This window comes from Bos javanicus, chromosome X (assembly GCF_032452875.1).
Source record: "Bos javanicus breed banteng chromosome X, ARS-OSU_banteng_1.0, whole genome shotgun sequence".
Lineage (NCBI taxonomy): Eukaryota > Metazoa > Chordata > Mammalia > Artiodactyla > Bovidae > Bos > Bos javanicus.
In genome coordinates, this window is record NC_083897.1 from 139,068,862 (window position 1) to 139,085,143 (window position 16,282).

Below are 16,282 nucleotides of genomic sequence, written 5' to 3' on the forward strand. Positions count from 1 at the left end.
CACTTTGCCTTCACAGGCAGTTTCTAGGGCACTTGACTCCTGTATGCTAAGTGTTACTTGACTCTGTGCAAACGTGACCAACTTCTTTCATGCCAAACTGATGGTATTGTGTTATGCACAAGTCTTGGACGCCACCAAAGTATACTCTGAGAGATGTAGCATTTGGTTACTTTTTGGAGTGTGATTTGAAGAGAAAAACAGAATTACTTGGCATTATGCCTTACAAGCAGAAAGAGAAATCTCTCTTGCTTTGTCACTTTGACTGTCACACATCAAGTTGATACTGTTGCATTGCTGGTTTTGAATTCAGTGCTTGCTGAGCATTTTCCTGAGTCCTTACTTACATTTTCAGAAGTCCACTGTTAGACTTATAACAACTCAGGTGTCCCAGAAGCCACATAGCTGCACCGCATTCCTCCAGCTTCCTGTTGGAAACATTCTTATCTGAAGTCTGTATAATCCATCTCATTTTCCATTTTTCTCACCCTAAGATCCTTGGAAACCTGGCATAGTTACTATCTCAAATTCAGAATAATTGCTGTTTTCTCTTTCTTAACAGACTGACATTTCTTTAATGGATCTGAGTTTTATTATTTCCACGCTTTTTATTATAAACCACAAAGAATGAGTTCTGCCAAAATCTCTCACCACTTAAGTTTTTAACAGTCTAGTCTTAGGAAACCTTTTCTGTTATCAGAGATCATTTGCTATTTAACTATTTGCATTTACCATAAAAATAGGATGCTATTAGGAGGATTGTTGAAAACCCATTTGCAAAACCTTTTTTGTTTTAAAAGTAAGGTGGTTAAAAGAGGCTCTATAAATTATGCTTTTTGTGTGAAAGCAGTGAAGAGTCGCTGTGAATTTCAAGTATGCCTGGTTCACCGAGAATAAGGGGAATATTCCAGAGAGGGCCAGCATAAATGATTAACAATTAAAGGATACCCGCGATTTATTATTTTTTTTATATTTTTTTATTTATGGGTGTGTCCTGTCTTAGTTAACAGCATGCAGGATCTTTAGTTGCAGTGCACAGGCTCCTTATTGCAGTATGTGTGTTCTCCCTTGCTGTGGTGTGTGGTTTCCCGAGCTTGCGGGGGCTCTGTATAGTTTGTGGGACCCGGGTCTCTCTTGTTGAGGCACCCGGGCTCAGTACTTGTAGAACATACGGGCTTCTTAGTTCATCCACTGGATGCGGAATCTTAGTTCCCCGACCAGGAACTGAAGCTGCAACCCCCTGCGCTGACTGCAAAGCGGACTCTCCACCAATGGAACCACCAGGGAAGTCCCAGGACGCTTGCACTTGAACCTTCACACGATGCGTTTTTTTCCAGGGCTGAAGTCCCCTGTCTGCTACAAGTAACTCTGGACGTGGATGTTTGTGGAAAAAGGGCATTCACAGAGAGCCAACCATCAAGACCATAAACAGGCTCTGTTGACTTGCAAGTGATTTTGGCATAATCAGCATAAGGATAATAGAGGATTATTTGGGGGGGGAAAAAATCTAAGTACACATAGAGAGATTTTCCCTTCTCTCTGAAGCATATGTCTGTACACATATCTCCTCCTTGTTAAACTTCCCACCCCTCCAGGTCGTCACAGAGCACCAAGCTGAGTTCCCTGCGCTGTACACCAGCTTCCCACTAACTATCTGTGTTACACACGGTCGTGTATATATGTCAGTGTATATATCGTGTGTATATGTCAGTGGTACTCTCTCTGGTCGCCCCACGCTCCCCTTCCCACGTGATGTCCACAAGTTCTTTCTCTATGGCTGAGTCTCTCTTCCTGCCCTGCAAACAGGTTTCTCTGTACCATTTTTTCTAGAGTCTGCATACATGCATTGATATGATCCAGCTGGCCCACTACTGGGCATATACCTTGAGAAAACCATAATTCGAAATGACACACGCACCCCAGTATTCACTGCAGCCCTGTTTACAATAACCGGGACACGGAAGCGACCTGAATGTCTGTCAATAGATGAAGGGATAAAGACATGGCCCATGGATGTTGCTGTTGTTTTAGTCACTAAATCGTGTCCAGCTCTTTTGTGACCCCATAGACTGCTGCCCGCCAGGCTCCTCCATCCATGGGATTCTCCAGGCAAGAATACCAGAGTGGGTTGCCATTCCCTTCTCCAGGGGATGTTCCCAACCCAGTGATCAAATCCATGTCTCCTGCATTGATGGGCAGATTCTTTACCACTGAGCCGCCTGGGAAGCCCATGACGCCTATATACAATGAAATATTGCTCAGACATAAAGAGGAACAAAATGGTTTCATTTGTAGTGATGTAGTGATGTGTAGTGATGTATAACTCTTGTTATACAGAGTGAAGTAGGTCAGAAAAAGACAAGTATTGTATGAAAGTGAAAGTCGCTCAGTCGTGTCTGACTCTTTGCGACCCCCATGGGCTATACAGTCAATGGAATTCTCCAGGCCAGAATACTGCAGTGGGTAGCCGTTCCCTTCTCCAGTGGATCTTCCCAACCCAGGGATGGAAGCCGGGTCTCCCGCATTGCAGGCGGGTTCTTTGCCATCTGAGCCACCAGGGAAGCCCAAGAATACTAGAGTGGGTAGCCTATCCGTTCTCCAGTGGATCTTCCCGACCCAGGAATTGAACCGGGGTCTCCTGCATTGCAGGCGGGTTCTTTACCAACTGAGCTATCAGGAAAGCTCAAGTATTGTATATTAGCACAAATATGTGGGATACAGAACACTGGTTCTGAAGTACAGACTTTTTCCTCAAGAAGAACACGCTCCATCATGGGTTGAGCTGGGCCAGTCCCACTGTTAGTCCTGCAACGCAGAGGCTAAGGTTGCGGGCCTCTCTGGGGCGATCTGGTGGTTGACATCATACACACCTCCAGGACCTAATCCCACCTGCCCAGCTGTCCTGTCATCTCTATTGTGACTGTCCAGCTACTATAAGAGGGCCCTCAACTTCAAGCTGTCTTTGGGCGCCCCTGTATTATTATATTATAGGTTGGTTAAAAGATATATCGGGATCACTTAGGTTAAATCTAATACCATCACTAATTAACCAGTCGTTTTAGGCTAATAAAGAACATGGAGCTTTTTTTCTCTGAAGGTAATTTTTAGCTAATTTCTGGAGTTGTAGGAATGGCTGCCCACTCCAGTATTCTTGCCAGGACAATCCCATGGACAGAGGAGCCTCGAGGGGTAGAGTCCATGGGGTCACAGAGTTGGATGTGACTGAACGACTAACACTTTCTACTTTCAGTATGTAAATGAGACATGAAGCATATACCTTGTGAAGGGCTTCCCTGATGGCATAGACAGTAAAGAATCTACCTGCAATGCAGGAGACCCAGGTGCAGTCCCTGAGTTGGGAAGATCCCCTGGAGAAGGGCATGGCAACCAACTCCAGTATCCTTGCCTGGAGAATCCCATGGACAGAGGAGCCCGGCGGGCTACAGTCCACAGGGTCACAAAGAGTCGGACACAACTGAGCAACTAGCACACACACACACACACACACACACGTGAAGAACCAGACACTCCTGGACAGACCTGTAAGGTCTTCAATTTCCGTTTGTTCATTGTTAACTTACTGAAGTGTCAATCTCATAGGGAATCCCAAAAAGCATTTTTCTTTGTTTATAAATTTATTTTTTTACTGCACTGGGTCTTTGTGTCTTTGCCAGGCTTTCTCTAGTTGCTGCAGTGGGGGCTACTCTCTTAATTCCAGTGGTTTCTCTTGCTGTGGTGCATGGGCTCAGTTGCTCCCTGGCATGTGGGAATCTTCCAGGACCAGGGATCGAATCCATGCCTCCTAGACTGCCAGGCACATTCTTCACCACTGAGCCTCCAGGCAAAGCCCACAAAGCATTTTCTTAATGTCTTCCCCAGTTTGAGTTCTAAAGGGTCAGCTCAGTCTACAAGTATGGATCCCTGTTCGCTTGGTGAATATTGACCATCGGTTAGAACTCCAGGAGTTGGTGATGGACACGGAGGCCTGGTGTGCTGCAGTTCATGGGGTCGCAAAGAGTCGGACACGACTGAGCGACTGAACTGAACTGAACTAGGAGTTACTAGGATTTCACTGACGTTCAGAACCGAAGCACACAGCCTCTGCCTGGCCCAGCAGTGAACTCATCGAGGTGGTCACGCACACACACTGCTGTTTAAGTGGACCACTCACTTTAGAAACTTTTGCCATTAACTGATACGGGCCAACCACTGCCCTAAATTTTTCCTCTTTCTCTCTTATGGGGCTAAGGAAAAATTATAAAAATTCATGGAAACACATATATCCTTTCTGTGCAGTCCATATGTGTAGGAGATGCGGGCTGACCTCATAACTTCAGAGGCTTCGTATGCCGGAAACTTGACTTTTTAGAAACACGGTATGTTTTGAAAAGATGGTCCACGGAGTGACCCGTTACCCTGGGGCATGTAACTTGGGGTAGTGCTGTGAGAACTGTCCTTGGCTGACGCCTCACGTTACCTCTGCAGGCTGGTATTGGGGTTTGACACGAAGGAAAAAACAGCAGTGAGGTTTTCCTTCACCCTTCAAGTAAGGCTGTTACAAGTCTCGAAAACTTGACAGTGTTACGCTGGGTGAACCAGGCCCTGTCTCTGAAACATGCGCCTTTGTGAGGCTGTGGGATGTTCACAAGCTGACCTTCTGCGGGTGACTCACAAGCTCTCGTTTGTTGGGGTTCTCCTTTGATTCCCCCCTAGTTTAGTTCTCGTTTACTTAACAGCTTTGTCAAACTGTCCTCTGTCTAGAGGTGTTCTTTCTTAATTTACTGCCCTCTCTTGATGCCCATGGCTCCCCTGATAGCTCAGTTGGTAAAGAATCCACCTGCAATGAAGAAGACCCGGGTTCGATTCCTGGGCTGGGAAGATCCCCTTGGAGAAGAGATAGGCTACCCACTCCAGTATTCTTGGACTTCCCTATGGCTCAGCTGCTAAAGAAGCTGCCTGCAATGAGAAGACCTGGGTTCCATCCCTGGGTCGGGAAGATCCCCTGGAGAAGGGAAAGGCTACCCACTGCAGTATTCTGGCCTGGAGAATTCCATGGACCGTATAGACCACGGGGTCGCAAACAGTCGGACACGACTGAGCGACCTTAACTTTCACTTTTCACTTTCCTGACGCCCAGCTGCGGCGGTCAGTTTGGGCAGGGAAGGAGAAACGCTGAACTTCTCTTCCAGACAGAAAAATGCCAGGCAGCCGTGGCCTTCAGTTTTATAGGTGGCCGAGACCCAGGGCTCATCTTTAGCGGGTGCTAACCTGCAATCAATCGCGTTATCAGTTGGTTTCTTTTCAAAAGGGGCTGATGACGCCACTGCTTTAGTATTTCCGTGAACCTGTCAGTATTTGAAATTTGTAAACGTCAGGATTTTCGAGGTGGACCACGTTTCACAAAGTGACGACTCGCATTTTGAATACAGTGACCGCATACCCTCATGTGATAGGAACCCAGATGCCTTGAGTATAGCTGTCTTTATGAGAGACGCTGCTGCTGCTGCTGCTGCTGCTAAGTGAGAGACGTTATGCAGTGACTAATTAATGACTCACTGGAACTCTGTATCTTCGTGCACTTGCACACCTGGACTTGTGACAAGTCCTTTTATTAACACTCAACACGGGTGATTTGCAACTGCCGACTGCCAGCCTTCGTCGATTTTTCCATCAGTCTGTTTTGAACATTTTTTTTTGAAGTGTTGGGTTTCCATGCCTTAGACTTGCTACGCTTTCAAGAAATACCCCCATATATTGCAGGATGCTACACCATAGCGTTCTGACATTTTTGACGGAATCGTTTACATTTCAGATGACGAAGTTGTTTGAAACCAATAAAGAAAGATGGTAGTCATTTACATAATGAAAACCACTCTGAGGACAGATCTCTGTCCTCTGTTCCGGGGATGCCTTCAGGAGGCTGGGGGAGCTCGCAAGAATGAGACTCCTGGAAGGGGCAACGGTGGGGGCCGGGCCCCATCTGCACACAATTAACAGCCCAGAGGGTGCAGTTCCTCCCAATCAGGGCAGCCAGCCGACCCTAATGCAGACCAGATGGACCATTTCTTCACGTGCAAATGGCGAGATCATTGCCCATCAGAATGAAGGAGATACTTAAGGGAAGGAATTTGAGTTGACAGCTCCCTGATGCTCAGTCATGTGGTGTGGAGGCCCATGGCAGTCAGATGACATTCATGACCGAGGCCTCAAAGCATGCGGGTGTGGGGGCGGGGGTCCCCCGGCTGAGTTCAGGGTACTTCAGCGCTGGGCCAGTTACTGGAGCTGCATTTCCCCTAGAGGATTCTCCGTGGAGGGCCAAGGAGAAGGGCGGGTTTGTAGTCTCCGGCAGTGCTCTGTGAGGTTAGGAACCTAACGAGCCATCTTCTGTCCCTTTAAAAAAAAAAAAAAAAAGAATGTATTTTTAATTGGGGGATCATCGCTTTGCAGTGTCATGTTGGTTTCTGCCATACAACAAGACTCAGCCCTACACGTATATATAACATGTATATATACAATACAATACATATATGTTATATATATGTGTGTGTGTGTGTGTGTGTGTATAAAGCACAGTCCACCCTAAAGGAAATCAGTCCTGAATATTCACTGGAAGAATATTCATTGGAATATTCATTGCTGAAGCTGAAACTCCAATTCTTCGGCCACCTGATGTGAAGAACTGACTCACTGGGAAAGACCCTGATGCTGGGAAAGACTGAAGGCGGGAGGAGAAGGGGACGACAGAGGATGAGATGGCTGGATGGCATCACCGACTTGATGGACATGAGTTTGAGCAGGCTCCGGGAGTTGGTGATGGATGGGGAGGCCTGGCGCGCTGCAGTCCATGGGATCTCAAAGAGTCGGACACGACTGAGCGAGTAACACTTAGACTTTCACCGTTTTCCTAGATTCCACATACATGTGTTAATGTACAATCTTTATCATTCTCGTTCTGATTTACTTGTATTAACAGGCTCTCGTTTCATCCATCTCACTAGAACTAGAGTCAAATTCATTTTTATGGCTGAACAGTATCCCACCGTTTGTATGTAACACAACCTCTTTATCTGCCTGTCTGTCAATGGAAACACAGTAGCTTCCACGGCTTAGCTATTGTCATGAACAACTGGGGTACCTGTGTCTTTTTCAGTTGTAGCTTTCTGAGGGTATATGCCTGCTGATAGGATTGCTGGTTCGTATGGAAGGACTGATGTTGGCCTTCTGACCCTTTGGCCACCTGATGTGAAGAGCTGACTCGTTGGAAAAGACCCTGATGCTGGCAAAGATTGAAGGCGGGGGGAAAAGGGGATGACAGAGGATGAGATGCGTGGATGGCATCACCAACTCGATGGACATGAGTTTGAGTAAACTCCGTTCTCACCAACAGTGCAGTGGGGTTCCCTTTTTCTCCACACCCTCTCCAGCATTCATTGTTGTAGATTTTTTTTTTTTTGGTGCTTAGCCTTGCTCTGTTTAAACAGGAAATAAAGGAATGTTTGAGTCCCAAGACCTTGATGGCGGAGGGAGACGTGAGCTCCTTGAATACATACGATCCCAGAGGAGGTGGCAGTGAATGCCTGCGATGATTCCTCTCTGAGACTCTCAAGCGGAGATTTTTACCCCTGTTGCCATGTCTTCCTCCTACTTCTTCCTGAGAGAAGAATAAAGAAGTGGGCTGCTCCTACTTTTCCAGGCGTATTCCTGAGAGGATAACGCAGTGGGCTAGGCCCTTTTTTCAGTGAACAGTTCCACACCACTTGCTTCTGCAGAGTGCTCCTTATGGGGCATTGGTTGGGGGGCTGAGGAGGGTGGAGGAGAACCCAGTTCTTGACACACACACACACACACACACACCCCTGGAGCTTGAGCTTCATAGGGAAGATAAGACATTCAGAGAGCTGGCTGTGTTCAGAGGCACTTGAATGCCTGTGTCGATGGTCACAGGTTCAACGTGGAATGGCAGAGCAAGGAATGGAGCCCTGCACTTCTAGCTGGAGGTTGAGGGAAGGTGGCTGAGAAGGCAGTGGCATCTGGACTGAGCCTGGACATATTCCAGAGTCTATGTCAGAAAACCGAAGGCAAGAGATTTCAGAACGAAGGAGACCGTGTGACCGGACCATAGCAGTAGTGAGCGCCTGACAGTGTGGTCTGGGGAAGCTGGGTGTCGAAAGCAGGCTGTGTATTATTTCTCTTTAGTGGTTCCGTCTTGTCCAACTCTCTGCAACTCCGTGGACTGTAGCCCGCCAGGCTCCTCCGTCCATGGGATTCTCCAGGCAAGGATACTGGAGTCGATTGGCAGCCCGCACTCTGAGACTCCTGCAAGCTGCAGCTAAGACCCAACACAGCTGGAAATGAATAAACATTAGTAAATAGTTTTTTTTTCATGTACACCTGTGGCCAATTTCACGTTGATGTGTTGGCAGAAACCCCCACAATACTGTAATTAGCCTCCAATTAAAATCAATTAATTAAAAAATAATCAGTGAGCTTTTAGCAGATACAGACGTGCTGCGTTTTAGTCACCCAGCTCCATCCAGATCAGTGATGAACGACTTTAGAATTTCCCACCATAAGAAGACCTCAGCGTGAATTCAGATCAGAATGAGATGAGTTGGAATGTCAGCCATGCCGCTAACCTGCATCAGAACTTCTCTGTGGTTTGTAGCCTTCCCTCTGCTGAGACTGAAGACATGGAAAGCAGAATGCAGCGCTCCGAACTCACCGTTTCAAATGAGGCATCAGCGCTCTAGGTGAATGCTCATCCTCAGTACAGAACAGCTTTACGGGCGGCTGGTGTTCTTGGTTTGCTTGGTACTAAGCATCAGGGTGCCCTGCACTCTAGCTAAATTCGGTCAGTTCCATCGATCTCTTTGGAATTATGAATTTGTTCTAAGTTCCCCTTTCCATCATGGCTGCTATTTTGAACCGTGGTTCTTACATCTGTGGGTTACCAGGCAACTTGCTCGCTCCGTTGCGGGGAGAGAGAAATCAAAATGATGAAGTATGTTCTGACGAGCCACCTGTGAGGGACTGTTTTTGAAGCCAGGCACTCACCCGTGCCAAAACCCAAACATTATTAATTCATCTTTTTTTTCCCCCAATTTTAAACAGCAAGTCAGCAGGGAGAGTCCCAGCAGTCACTTGGGGAAATCCACGAGACTTGTGGTTCAGAAACCATTCCTGTATGCTTTGACCACATGAGAGCATTGGGCTTTATAATGTTTTCCTTAAAAGGAAAACTCACTCGGACGGAGAGGAGAGGAAACTCAGGAACCATGTCATAAGGACCCTGAGATAGAGCAGCAGGGGCAGAGCATGTTACGTGGAGAAGGACTTGAGACTCCTAATGACTGTCGTCTCTGGTGGATTCCGTGTTAGGCTGCCATGTGCAGCTTGCTGTGTACATGCGTGCTCAGTCATGTCCAACTCCCTGTGACCCCGTGGACTGCAGCCCGCCAGGCTCCTCTGTCCATGGGATTCTCCAGGCAAGAATGCTGGGAGTGGGTTGCCATGCCCCCCTCCATTAGATCCACCCAACCCAGAGATCAAACCAGGGTGTCCTGCATCTCCTGCATTGCAGGCAGATTCTTTACCACTGGAGTCATCAGGGAAACTGTTTATGACCATGTCAAGACCTAATTCCACCTGTTCACTTATGCGTTAGAAAATGGGAATTCTATCAGCTTTTCATTACAAACCAAATTGAACCCAGTTGGGGTTCAGAGGGACACCTGGCACATAGTAAATATTAGGTATTTCTCTTCCCCTTGCAAAAGGTTCCATCTGCCCATTTGTCAAGTTTTAACTTCAGCAGGAGTGCTTTCTAACACTGCCATCTATAAAGTTCTTGCACTTTTTCTTTCATTTGAAAAAATGTACATAAAAGAACTGCTCTGAGGTTATGGCTCAGGTGGTAAAGAATCTGCCTGCAATGTGGAAAACCTGGGTTCGATCTCTGCTTCAGGAAGATCCCCTGGAGAAGGGAATGACAACCCACTCCAGTACTCTTGCCCAGAGAACCCCAGGGACAGAGAAGCTTGGCAGGCTACCATTCTTGGGGGTCACCAAGAGTCAGACACAGCTAAGTGACTAACCCTTGAGGTTACTGGGGAGACAAAACCTTGTTCAGGGTCAAGAATCAATTTAGACCCTATAAAACAGTGGGAATGTGAAACTGAACTTGGCATCATATGATTTCAGACTGAACCCCTGATAGGGAGACGCTGCTATTAAGAAAGGAAGCAGAGGGTCCTTTGTCATGAGATGAGTTTCATCTCCTCTTCAGTTCTTCTTCCTTAGCATTCACCACAGTCCACAGCGCACGCAGGCTCTTGTGACCGGAGTCGTTCTGTTCCAGGTGTCCCCCTGAAGCCCAGGAAGGAGTTGCGGTTCACGGAACTCCAGTCTGGGCAGCTGGAGGTAAAATGGTCCTCGAAGTTCAATGTTTCCATTGAGCCCGTGATCTATGTGGTGCAGAGAAGGTGGAATTACGGGATCCATCCCAGCGAAGACGACGCCACGCACTGGCAGACCGTGGCACAGGTGAGTGCTTCCTGGGCTCTGTTTGTCCGACTCTTTTCGGCCTTGAGGACTGCAGCCCGCCAGGCTCCTCTGTCCATGGGATTTTCCAGGCAAAAATCCCGGAGTGGGTTGTCATTTCCTCCTCCAGGGGATCTTCCCGACCCATGGATCAAACCTGGGTCTCCTAATGTCACCCTTGAGGTGACATCTCCTGCACACCTACACAGAGAAGGTTAACGTGCTGTAGCTTGCTCAAAATAGCCTGAGCGTGCAAGGCACTTAAACCGCTGTGCACACACCTCACCTCCTGCCCCCATCCCTTGGGGTGAAAGATAGGAGAAGCTCCATGCGTGTATAACCTGGTACCACGAGAAAGTGGGCTTCACGTGCTCACAATGCATGGTGAGTGAGTGAGTGAAGTTACTCAGTCGTGTCCAACTCTTTGAGACCCCTATGGACTGTAGCCTACCAGGCTCCTCCATCAATGGGATTTTCCAGGTAAGAGCACTGCAGTGAGTTGCCATTTCCGTCTCCAGGGATTGAACCCGGTTCTCCCAAATTGTATGCAGACACTTTACCGTCTGACCCTCCAGAGAAGTGCCAGTGCATGGTGTAGCGACATAATTCTCCTTTTCAGAAGATCCATTGACTTACTCGTGGCTGTGCTGGGTCCCTGTTAGGACATTTGGGCTTCCTCTCATTGCAGCAAACAGGGGTTCCTCTTCACTGTGGAGTGAGGGCTTCTCATTGCGGTGGCTTCTAGAACACGCCTCTAGAACTCAGGCTCAGAAGTGGCGGCCCACAGACTTCCTTGCTCCAAGCACTGTGGCATCTCCCCAGAGCAGGGATCCAAGTGGTGTCCCCTGCATTTCAAGGGGGGTTCTTAAAGCACTGGGCCACCAGGGAAGCCGTTTTCCGATGCGTGTTCACGTTCATTTCCTCCAAGAGCTGCACTTAAGCCTTGAGATACATGGAGAACCCGCTAGACTGAGGGAAATGCAGCATCCGAAGGACTTGCTAACCTGCCATGTCTTGACGTCTTCTACCGTATTGCTCCTGAAACGTTGTTGCTGAACCATGAAAGATGGTGGGATTCTTGGCCTCCAGAGGAGAAGAATTCGATATGGGGCCAGAGACGAGGCTTGATTGCTCAGAGCTTTTGTGTCATAAAGTTTTATTAAAGTATAAAAGAGATAGAGAAAGCTTGTGACATAGACATCAGAAGGGGGATCGGAAAGAGTGCCCCCTCGCTAGTGTGAGCAATGGAGTTACATACTTTTTAATAACTTATTACTGTGAATCAAAAGAATGTCTGGAGGTTGTAAAGACCTTCCTAGACCCACTCCCATAATTGACATTTTAAGATAAGAGGATTAGCCAGAAGGTTTTTTCCCAGAAACTGTCCTCAAACAGGATACAATATTGTTACATAATCCTAAGGGATGTAGAAGGAAAAAAAGTTTGTCCTTTCCTCCTCTTTGAGAATTCCAGACCCCTCTCTCCTTGGGGACCCCCGGACTTCTTATCAACCTACCTAGGATTTGACTCTCTCACTCCCACGTTTAAGCTTTCATTCCGCACAGGAGTTGAGTGGCTGAACGAAGAATCCTGTCACCAGACTGCTTGGTGGGAAGCAGTGGGCAGATCTCGAATCTTCCCTGAGTACTTCCTTCTCCTTCTTCTTGCTCAACTCCCCAACCAATGGGCCACCGGACGGCACCCCTCCTGGGGGTCATGTCCCCAGTGCTGAGCAAAGAATAAATGATCAGTATGAAACCGCTTCATGCTTTTCAACAAGTAAACATGCTATAGGGAAATCTTTGCTGATGTGTGTAAGACCGTGTTTCTCCAAAGACGAGATTCCCTTGATTTTTTTTTTTTTCCTTTTTCAGTACATGTAAACTACAGTGCAACACTCAGGTGTTTGAAAGAAAAATGTCATCCCTTTCTCATCAGGAGTGTCTCAGAGAGGATAAACACGAGAGTAATTTAAAGACCTCAAAAGCAATGAGAAATGTGATGTTAAAATGATTTTTTTTTTTAAAAATTGGAGGATAACGTGCAACGTTGTGTTAGTTTCTGCCGTATGACAAAGTGAATCAATCACAAGTGTACAATATCCCTTCCACCTTGACCCTTCCACCCCTCTCTTCTGCCCCTCTAGGTCATCACAGAGAAGTGGGCTAAGCTCCCTGTGGTACACGGCAGGTTCTTGCTAGCTTTCTATCTCACACATAAAGTAGTGCATACAGTCGGTGCTGTTAGTGTGCATAATCATCGCTACTTGCTGAATTTGTCCCACTCCCTCCTTCCCCTTCTGTGTCCACATGTCCATTCTCTACGTCTCTGTGTCTTTCTTCCCTGCAAATAGGTTTGTCACTACCCTTTTTTGAGGTTCCATATATATACACTAATATTCTACATTTATTTTTTTCTCTCTCTGCCTTATTTGACTCTGTATAATAGGCTCCTGGTGTATCCGCCTCATTACAACTGAGTCAGATTCATTCCTTTTTTATGGCTGAGTAATATTCCGTTGCATATATGTACCACATCTAAAAGAAACATCTTCAACTAGAGGGAAAAAAGAACTGGTCAGAAATATTTAGTAATTTTATTCCATATCTATCTTATTAAATCCTTTTGCTTTAACAAAACATAAAGATGTTCAGAATACAGCCTAAAATTATGTTTGGTTTACATGGCATTCTCCCCTAAATAGTGCTACGGTATTACTTGTAGAATTTACAAATTACCAATTTGAAGATTTATGAAAGGAACTGATGATAAGACTTTCTCTCTCATATTCTCTTTCTTAGAGAGAGAAAAGACCTCTATCATTTTTATTATTATTGCTGTTTTCACTGGTTAACTCCACACGAAATGCTTCCTTTCTGTGTCTGCTGAGAATGCTTTAGTTCCTTAAACTAAGGACTTTCGTTCCTTAAACTGAAGGCTGAAACTAGATAAAGAAGTCAATGGAAATGTTGTCTCAAATTCTGCCAGATAAGGTAGAAATCCATGCTTGTCACCGTCTTCCTTTTAAAAAAAAAATTACTTATTTTTTTTTATTTAATTAGAGGCTAATTACTTTACAGTATTGTGATTTTTGCCAGACATTGAGATGAATCAGCCATGTGTACATGTGTTCCAACCAGTGTCCACGTGTTCCCCGTCCGGAATGCCCCTCCCACCCCCTCCCCACCCCATCCCTCTGGGTCATCCCAGAGCAACAGCTTTGAGTGCCCTGCTTCATGCATCAAACTTGCACTGGTCGTCTGTTTCACATATGGTAATATACATGTTTCAGTGCTGTTCTCTCAAATCATCCCAGCCTCGCCTCCTGGGCATACACACTGAGGAAACCAGAATGGAAAGAGACACATGTACCCCAGTGTTCACTGCAGCACTGTTTGCATAGCTAGGACATGGAAGCAACCCAGATGTCCATCGACAGACGAATGGATAACAAAGTTGTGGTACACACACACGATGGAATATTACTCAGTGATAAAAAAAAGAACACATTTGAGTCAGTTCTAATAAGGTGGATGAAACTGGAGCCTATTATACAGAGTGAAGTAAGTGAGAAAGAGAAACACCAATATGGTATATTAATGCGTATATATGGAATTTAGAAAGACAGTAACGATGACCCTGTTTATTTACTTTAATCATGGAAGTGCTCAGCTTCTTTTGAAGCTCACGTGGCAGTCCTTTCAGTAAGTTATCACAAGCTGAGGTTTAGAAGGATTTCATTTCTGTTCTGTTGCCCAGTTTCATGCACTGAGCGTCTCGTTGAGCTCAGCTGGCACTAGGTCCAGATGACGCACAGAACTCAGACATGTATCCCCTGGAGTTGATAGCTTACGGTGAACGATGTTGGATTCGTGATCTCCGAAGAAGGAGATTTAGCTTTGGGACCAGGGACCAGGCTTCATCGCTCAAGAGCTTCTGTGTAGCGGAGTTTTATTAAAGTAAGAAGAGAGACAGAAAAAGCTTCTGACACAGACATCAGAAGGGGGATGGAGAGTGCCCCCTCCCTAGTGTTAGCAAGGGAGCTGTATAGTTTTTAGTTATTACAATAAATCAAAAGAATGTCTCAGGGTTGCAAAAATTTTACCAGACCCACTCCCACAATTTACATTTTAGGATAACAGGATTCAGTGAAGTGAAGTCGCTCAGTCGTGTCTGACTCTTTGCAACCCCATGGACTGTAGCCTACCAGGACTCTCCATGGGATTTTCCAGGCAAGAGTACTGGAATGGGTTGCCATTTCCTTCTCCAGGGGATCTTCCCAACCCAGGGATCAAACCCAGGTCTCCCACATTGTAGGCAGACACTTTACTGTCTGAGCAGCAGGGAAGTCCTTGGAACTTGACAATAGAAAGATCCTACCACACCAACTCCCATAATATACATTCTAAGATATCAGGATTAGTCAGAAGGTTTTCAGGAAGGAGAAACTGTCTTCAAGCAGGATACATTATTGTTATATAATCCTTCAGTTCACTTCAGTTCAGTCGCTCAGTCGTGTCCAACTCTTTGCCACCCCGTGGACTGTATGTAGCATGCCAGGCCTCCCTGTCCATCTCCAACTCCCGGAGTTTACTCAAACTCATGTCCATCAAGTTGGTGATGCCATCCAACCATCTCATCCTCTTTCATCCCCTTCTCCTTCTGCCTTCAATCTTTCCCAGCATCAGGGTCTTTTCCAAGGAGTCAGTTCTTTGCATCAGGTGGCCAAAGTATCAGAGTTTCAGCTTCCTCATCAGTCCTTCCAATGAATATTCAGGACTGATCTCCTTTAGAATGGACTAGTTGGATCTCCTTGCAGTCCAAGGGACTCTCAAGAGTCTTCTCCAACACCACAGTTCAAAAGCATCAATTCTTTGGCTCAGCTTTCTTTGTAGTCCAACTCTCACATCCATACATGACTACTGGAAAAAATATACATTCTAAGATATCAGAATTTGGACAAAATGTGGTCCAAGATATCAGGATTAGTCAGAAGTTTTCAGGAAGGAAAAACTGTCCTCAAGAAGGATACATTGTTGTTATATAATCCTTAGTACAGAGTTTAAACTGAGTTGTTTGTTGTATAATCATCAGTTCCAGGCTTAAAGGAAAAAAAAAAATCAACAAATGTTTTATGTGACTGCTGCTAAGTCACTTCAGTCGTGTCCGACTCTGTGCGACCCCTTAGACGGCAGCCCACCAGGCTCCACCGTCCCTGGGATTCTCCAGGCAAGAACACTGGATTGCCATTTCCTTCTGCAATGCACGAAAGTGAAAAGTGAAAGTGAAGTCGCTCAATAAGTGTCCGACTCTTCGTGACCCCATTGACTACAGCCTACCAGGCTCCTTCGTCCATGGGATTTTCCAGGCAAGAGTACTGGGGTGGGTTGCTGTTGCCTTCTCCTTTATGTGACTAAGACTAAAGAATGTAAAGAAAAAAGATGTTTGCCCTTTCCTCCTCCTTGAGAATCCCAGATCCCTATCTCCTCCTCGAGAACCCCAGATCCCTGTCTCTTCAGGGACCCCCGGACTTCTTATCCACCTGCCTAGAAAGCGACTCTCTCAGAGTCATGGCCAAGTTCTCAGGTGTGCCCTAGGACACTGTTGGAAGTGGGCATATTGCCCTGAGCTTGACCAAGCGGGGCAGTGACGATATGGTCAGGTTGCCTGAGATCTCAGGACATAACCAGAGGGACAGCAAGCCCTGTTGATGGGTCCCTGTGTCCAGTTTTCTTCTTTGCAACGT

At 46.3% G+C, this 16,282-nt stretch overlaps 1 protein-coding gene across 1 annotated transcript in view; it reads left to right on the forward strand.

Annotated features, from left to right (window-relative positions):
• The window catches only part of ANOS1 (anosmin 1), a 207,960-nt gene that overhangs the window by 143,208 nt on the left and 48,470 nt on the right, over positions 1-16,282 (forward strand). The window contains exon 5 of the mRNA XM_061408192.1: positions 10,355-10,539. Within this exon, the coding sequence (XP_061264176.1) occupies positions 10,355-10,539 (185 nt within the window). The remainder of the gene's footprint in view (positions 1-10,354; positions 10,540-16,282) is intronic.